The sequence below is a fragment of the Sinocyclocheilus anshuiensis genome, unplaced genomic scaffold, assembly GCF_001515605.1.
Source record: "Sinocyclocheilus anshuiensis isolate Anshui unplaced genomic scaffold, SAMN03320099.WGS_v1.1 scaffold436, whole genome shotgun sequence".
Lineage (NCBI taxonomy): Eukaryota > Metazoa > Chordata > Actinopteri > Cypriniformes > Cyprinidae > Sinocyclocheilus > Sinocyclocheilus anshuiensis.
The window spans coordinates 1,916,067-1,924,259 of NW_015560618.1; the positions used below are offsets into that span (position 1 = coordinate 1,916,067).

The following is an 8,193-nucleotide window of genomic DNA, read 5'->3' on the forward strand; positions in this document are numbered from 1 at the left end:
CATATCCTGTTGCCAGTAGGTGGCGCAATGATTATAACTGTATATTGGCCTTTAGATGTCTTCAGGCCAGGACTCTTACCAAACATGTCATGTCTAGTGCAGATTGGACATTGCATGTTTAAGTTAAACATGTAAAACTGTATGTATGTAAAACAAGTAAGTTCCTGTTGCCAGCAGGTGGCGTTATGATTATAACAAAATATTTGCCTTTAGATGTGTTCAGATTGGACATTGTATGGCTGAGTTACAAGCACATCCTTTTCCATGGTGAAACATCGAAATTGGTCAGGCCGCCAAGAACACACTCTTTAACGACAGCTCAAGATCTTCGCAATTTAACATTGCAAAGGCCTTTAGAGTAGACCAGGGGTGGGCAAACTTGGCCCTTCCAGGTCACTTTCCTTCAGAGTTTAGCTCCAACTCTAATCAAACACACCTGAACCAGCTAATCATTGTCTTCAAGACTACTAGAAAGCTACAGGCAGGTGAGTTTTATCAAGGTTGGATCAAATCTCTGCAGGAAAGTGGCCTGGAAGGGCCAAGTTTGCCCATCACTGGAGTAGACTGACCGAATATAATGTTGATGTCATTAAATCTCTAGGAGGAGTTAATTACAGCGTAGAACATGTCACATGCACTTCCTGTTGCCAGCAGGTGGCGCTATGACAATAACTGAATATGGGCATGTGTTCAAGACAGGACTCTTATCAAACATGTGAAGTTTGGGGCAGATCGGACATTTTATGCCTGAATTATAACAACTTCCTATTTTATGGCGATAACATCAAAGTTTGTCAGGCCGCCACGGACACGCCCTTCAACAAAAATCAAGATCTTCACAATTTAACATCACAAAGGGCTTTAGATTACACTGACCGAATGTGGTGTTGATCTGTTTAAATCTCTTGTTTAAATATAACGGCTGAAAAAGTCAAAAACGGCACAAAACTTGCAGAGAAGACTTCCTGTTGGGTTTCGAACTTCGTACCGGGGGGGACTTTTTTGTTGGTATTGGTGTGTTACATGTGTCTACCGAATTTCGTACATGCATATGAAACATAGCTCGAGGGGCACTTCGTTGAAATTTTATAGGTAGCGCTATTGAGCCATTTTGCCACACCAACTTCTGAAACCCATATCAGATGCAAATTTTCACCACTTCTGGTGTGTGTGTGCAAAGTTTTATGAGTATTAGATGAGTATTGCATTGTAACGAATTATTGAGTAGGACTGACTTCATTGAAGTGAGAATGAAAAGTTAACCTAGTGGACCAAAGTGATCTGTGTCCAGACAATATGAATGTAACAAAAACTGGATACTTTTTAATTCAGTTCAGTTTTGGGCCAGCCCTTTTCAGCTGAGTTTGTCTCTTTTATAGAGGATTAAAGAGTAACTACTGATATACAAAAGGATGTGGGGAAAATATTATATAACTTGATAATTCACAAAATCATTTTTGCACACTCTGTTTATCATGAGACTTGCTATTTCATTGTGATTTTATGGTGTTTTTTACATTTCTTTTTATATATCCTGGCAACAGCAATATAATGCTTGCCATGTTGCAGATCAAATCAAAACCACAATATTTGTCAGACTAATCGCAATGTGATTTTTTAATTCTTTTTTTTTTTTTTACCAAACCGTGCAGCCCTAGCGGTTATCTATTTAAACTATAGTTATAGATTTCACTGCGTTTGCAGGAATACTGACCGCACTGCACTGGCAGCTCCAGTGGAACATAGTTTCGATGGCATAGATGGATATAGGCAGAGGTCAATGCACAAAAGGCTGGTTTGGAAACATCTGCATGCTCATCACATACACAGCCCAGTCCTTCACACTTCATCATGAACTGCACAGGATCCACCTAAAAAAGACAGAAATTGCTTTCATCCGAAAAACAAAACAAACAAAAAAAAATGCTCATAAATGCAATGTAAAAACAAAAACAGTGTGAGAGAGAGAATTCTTCATCTGAAGCTCATTGTGTTGTTTACTGTTGCATTCTTTCATTCTCTTTTTCATTTCCTCACTTCCCCCAAGGAGTGGATGTCTTTTGATCAATCTAATCAAAGGGATCTTTATATACACTGGCTTGTAATAGTTAGCACGTCATGGAGTGAGAGGAAACTGAGTACAGTAGTTACCACTCTGAAACAGGGGCTCAGGGGAGAATGTTTGGAGGAGAACAGTAATGTGCATGACAGGGAGTCGGCAGTGCCATTCTGACAGATTTCAGCTTTCCCGCTGACACAATCTGAATCCACCTACAGTAAAGAGCATAAAAATATTATATTAGACCCACACAGTCCATGTAATGGAACTGTCTTTATTTAGTCACCCACATGACATTCTTCTTTCCCACCAAACACAAAAATGTTGATCAATGTTGACACTGTTCTTTGGTGCTTTTTGTCCTTTTTGGAGCTTGTCACTGGTGACTATACAGTATGCCTGAGCAGTGTGAACATTCTTAAGTTTCACATTTTTGTTAAATTGAAGAAAGGAGGTTTGATTCTAAAAAAAATCAGGTTCCGATGATATGAGTTGACTGGGTCATTCCTACAGTTTGGTGGATTTGGTGGAACAGGATTTTTGAAAAAGAACAAAACTGTAAAAATTCAATTATTATTTTGGTCTTATGAGAGGGAGAAAAATGTCTGTATATCAGAAAAAACACACTGGGCAACCTCAGGCTAGTATAACTAAACATTTTTGATAAAACAACAGGAGCCAAGAATGCTGCACTGGTCTCTTCATGTAATAAACAGTGCGCTTTGGATATTTGGAAGTAAATATCAAACTGAGAAGATGAAATACTCCAAGGCACTCAGTATAGTAAAAATAAGTCATTAAAACAGTTAACATTTTTGATCATTTAAATGTGTTGTCTAGGAAATTTGTCCTAGACGTTTTAAGATAAGGAAGCCCATTACTAGATAGGAAAGAACAACGTACTAGCAGAAGTTTAACATTTAGGAATAATTTGAATAGATATATAAAATTTATTAAAAAAAAAAAAATGTTTAAATGTCCTGTATATTTCGACAAAACCGGGTGGACATCTTATGTCTATGCTATCAGATACATCTTCTAAAAATGAGAAAAAGAGAGAAAAGTTGAAGACTAATACTTAATTTGTTCTTGGACAAGTTGATTAATAATTTATGTAAAATATTCAGTAATGTTTCATGGGGACATAAAATCGACCAAACTTTTGGAATGACCTAACTATAGCTTTAAGTCTTTATGCTGTACATTATGTTTGATGATATATTATTACATGAAAAAACGCATGTACAGTGTATGTAAATATGAAGCAAAATAATAGAAATAGTGCTGTGGTTTGTGCCTGGCTGTGATATCATATGCTGAACAGGTGTATATTTCTCACAGATTCCTCTCGCTACCTGCCAGCTGTGAGTAAACTGAAGCACACTGTGTGTGTGTGGGAGCCATCTGGCAGAAGAAGCTCATTAGCTGCCTCATTATCATTGGTTCCTAAAAGACCAGCGGACAAACCTGAAAAACAGTTCATTAAAATAACGTTAAACCATGATGCATATTAGAATGATTCACCACAGAAAGTTGAACTTTTTGTAGGCAGCAGTGGACTTAACTGCCATTAAATCCATTAATTCATCATGTTACAGCATATTAGCATTTACAATAGATCAAAACAGTGACTGCCCACTTTTTCAGAGGCCTTGGTTCAAAATAATTTTTCATAGGGATGCACAATATTGGATTTTTGCCGATATCCGATATGCTGATGATTTTCAATTCATTTTGGCCGATGCCGATACGATATATCATTATTTTTAATTTTGTTAATTTTTAGTTTTTAACAAGAACTTATTTGTTAGAATTAAATAAACAATAATAAAGTTATTTTATAATGACAGTACATTGAAGATTTGAAAATAACTATAAATAAACTAATATTAATCACTGCATTTTTTTTTTTTCAGAAAGATGCAGTGGTAACCTTAACATTTTGTTTTATGATTTAACATTTGTAAATGGTCTAAAGCTGCACGTGCTATTACTGTTTACTCTATCACACACTGAACGCTCTGTATGTGCATTCTCAGTTTAAATGCATTGATCCAAAACGTGAATCTCACCATTCAGGCAAAACTTTGCTTCAAGAATGAGCCACACTGCTGACATGATCTAATTGCTAGCACACCCTGAGCACATGTGAGTTAATATATTCCTCTTATCGGCAAGACATATCGGCATAATTTTTCATATGGCCGATGCCGATATTTACATTTAAAGCCATTATCCGATAATATCGTGCATCCCTACTTTTTCACATTTATTTTTTTTTCTAAAACTAAAACAAAGTTCTAGTTCTAGGCCTTGAACTAAACCAGCCAGCTGAGAGATGAATCATAATATTACAACATTTGATTCAAAGCAAAAATAAATATTTGAAAAACGGGAGAAAAGACTATGCATTTTGTCTTTTGTGAAGGAGTTTGTTATATATCCCATAAAACATTGCAAATGATGAACTCGAATCAGTAACAACATAAGACATATTAAACAATTATTATAATATACTATATTTATATTAATATAATACAGTATATTATTGCGTAATATACTGTTCAAAACTTTGGGGTCATTAAGATTTTTATTTTTTTAAAGAAATTATACTTTTATTCGGTAACTAAGAATGAATTAAATTGATCAAAAATGATTGTAAAGACATTTACAAAAGACTTTTGCTTTAAATAAACACTGATATTTCTAACTTTCTGTTCATTAAAAACGTTGCAATCATTAACATTAAAATAGAAAACAGTCATTTTAAATTGTAATCAAATAAATGCATCCTTGGTGAGCATAAGAGACTTTCAAAAACATGAAAAACCTGACATACTGTATCCGTACTTATTTAAATATGTGTATGTACAAGCTTATAAATCATACAGAATGATATTTATGCACACAGCATATAGAGCTCAGAGCTCATGGTAGGCAAAATTCAATTGCTAAAAATAAGTAATAAAGTAAACAAAGCTAATGATCTTACCATGAAGCCATCCATCTAGGATCACACTGCAAACTTCTAGGTGAGGGTCACATGATACCCGAAGTCCTCTCTCATTGGACACCTCAATTAAGTTCACATCCTTTCTGATAGCCACTTCACATTTAGTGTATGGTGTATGTGCAACATGGCAATTAACCTCCACCTAAAATAAACAAATGTTGTATTACTCTATTTAATTGTATCATATTAAGTTTCTAAATCAGCTAAGAAACAAATATTAGACATCATAATAACAAGAACTTGTACCTCTCCATTTGGGTGAATTGCAATCTTTGTGTTTTGCATTTGCACCACAAGTGAGCGACGTTTGAACCTGTCGGACTTGAGCGCAATGTTAAAGGTGTGCTGGATGGCATCAGCTGCTAGGATGAAGTCACAGGAAGCTGGGAGTTTGAACAGATGTCCATCGAATGACACCAAATAGACGTCTGCCACTAGAAATGCCTGATCTGGACAGAGGAGATAAAGTACAGAGACAGATGTGAGGAAATAATCACCGAGTCATTTGTTTCCCATGAAATTCTGTCATCATTTACTCATGTTTCAAACCTCTATGACTTTCTTTCTTCTGCTGAACACAGACGAATTTTTGGTTCCCACTGGCTTTCATTATGGACAAATAAATACAAGTTTTCATACAAGTTGGAAGGACATGGGGTGAGTAAAACATAGCTGAACTTTCATTTTTCTGTCTCGTGAATAGAAAATGCATCTGAAGAAGGAAAATCTCAGGGGTATACAGATTAACTCAATTAGTGGTCTAGAGTTGGAAAACATGTTTTAGAAAACATGTGTAAGGCCCATGAGGCAGACACCCAATAACTCACAGTTAACGGGACTGTCCATTATCTTCCTCTTCAGCCGGTAGAGTTCTGCAGTAAGGCTCAAAGAGTTCAAGGCCAGTAGAGGCTTCAGGACAAACTCCTCCAGAAGAACTTCAGTCACACCTGCCTCCTTCACCTTCAGCCAGGGGCTCAAAGGAAGTGGCACCCTAAAGATCACCTCACCCTCACTGGAGTAACAGACAGTTGCGGAAAAAAGTTAGCAATTATATTCTGTACATTTCTCCTAATCACTCCTAATGTCAGTCCAAATCAATATATATACAATATATATTATATACACAATATATACTATATATACACAATATATATATATATATTTATATAAATATATAAACATACACTACACACACACACACATATACACAGTATACATACACACACAACAGTTCATGGTCCTCAAATTTGATTGGCTGAGAGCCTTTTCCAGCGGTGCGAAATTCTAGTGATAACAGAACTCCAACCTTTTCTCTGTTTGTATCACTCCGCTTGCAGTATTTCTCACAGTGAGTGTCATGGTGGATGCCCAAATCCCCTATAAATTTGATAAATAACACCATGTCCTAACTACACGCGATGCCGCGACACACGATAAAAGGTATCTTTTCCATGTTAATCAGAGGTTTTGTCCTAACTAGCCGCGGCACGCGAAATTTGTCATGTCACGTGTAGTTACGACACGGTGTGATACTGTTTTTGTGTCATGGAATGTAGATGTACGATTTGTTTTAGGCAAGAATGTTGTTGTTTTGACTTAAAATATGTGGTTTGTTAATAAAGATAACATCGATTTGAAAATTAGCTTTGACGTTTTCGGAGATGTGAGCTCCAGGGCGTCAGCAGCCTTTCAGAGCTCATGGACCCGCTGAGAGCAGCCTTACCTTGGCCAGCTCTTCTGGAATTTGTCGCTGGCTCTGATGTCTCTATAGTGATTAAACATGAGATATAATTTGTTTTGGGTCAATCTCATGAGTAGTCTTTGGTCTCATTAATCTATTATTTGTTCCAGAGCAAATAGTTTTGGCTGAGGGTGCAATAAATGCACTGAGCAATGCCTTCACTGGAAATCACCCTTAACAGATGAAAGGATAGTGACCCCTCCGTCCGTTCGCGATTGCGTTCCAGGGGGTGTCCCCCTCAGTTCATTCGATGCGGGGCCTCCTCAAAGCGCGGGGCCCGATGTGTTCGCACAGTTGCACCACCAAAAGGACAGCCCTAACAGTGACCTTTTAATACAGTAGTACAATAAGTTTTTAATGAAGCAACTCAACGTTCCTTCATCATTAGTTCTAAAGTGACATTTTTGAATTAGTAATGGAGGCTTGGGCTAAGCTGTTAAACTGTCAAACTGAGATTTGAATATGTGGTGGAAGAAAGTAGTTCTGCACAAAAGAGGGTTTTTAAAGATACTCTGTTGTCTTTTTTTTATTTACACACTTGTGCCATTGAACTGTTGTATAAACACAATATCACACTCGTAGCCATGCGATAAGGCTATATATCAGCAAGCTGTGATTGCCTACGGCCGAATCACAGCCGTGCTGATATACTGTACATCACACTGCTGTTCGTCATATTGCTCATATCCACCTTTTTCTTGAATGTGGAAGTCTCACCCGACTGGAACGATGCTTTACATTTCCGGTCTCTGTTGTTTCTAGTCAAATTAACTCATTTTACGAGCTGATATTATAATGTTAAACCTATGAAAAAGGTTTTACAAAGCACATGGCGCCATAGTTTCTTCACTTTACAGTGTCGCAGTGACCGTCTTTTTGCAGTAAATCACCTGTCGTAGTTTAATGAGTGGGTAGTTGACATGAAGCGGCTGGAGGTTAGCTGTGATGAAAACAGATAAGCGCACATATCCTACATACAGCTCTTGATCGGGTCGAAGTTCAGAGGATTTTGACTACAAAATGATAAGAGCACACATTATTTTATTATTTCACGCAAAGTATTTTAACTTAAGCTCTGAAAGCCATGCTTGTTTTCTCTTGTCAGCGTTTGGCACGGAATGGAAGGCATACACTGCTGGACACGGACAGATTTGCTGGTGCGCAAAACAAGTACTTGCTGTTACTGTGGCAGCCAACAACAGCACAGCTTAACCATATGCACAGTTTTGTATTTAGTTACACCAAAAAGTTTCAGTTTAATTAATTCAGTCAATCTCATTACTCCATTTTAACATGGATTTCTATGGTTTCCTTCTAGAGCGTCTCTCTCTCTCTCTGTGTGTGTGTGTGTGTGTGTGTGTGTGTGTGTGTGTGTGTGTG

General features: G+C 37.1%; 1 protein-coding gene across 1 annotated transcript in view; it reads right to left on the minus strand.

Moving 5' to 3' along the window:
* Positions 1-765: 765 nt before the first annotated feature.
* The window catches only part of LOC107681693 (uncharacterized), a 30,557-nt gene continuing 23,129 nt past the window's right edge, over positions 766-8,193 (minus strand). Inside the window, 8 exon segments of the mRNA XM_074186982.1 lie at positions 766-815; positions 1,715-1,871; positions 2,152-2,271; positions 3,415-3,453; positions 3,456-3,526; positions 5,052-5,214; positions 5,319-5,521; positions 5,900-6,084. Coding sequence (XP_074043083.1) covers positions 766-815; positions 1,715-1,871; positions 2,152-2,271; positions 3,415-3,453; positions 3,456-3,526; positions 5,052-5,214; positions 5,319-5,521; positions 5,900-6,084 — 988 coding nt within the window.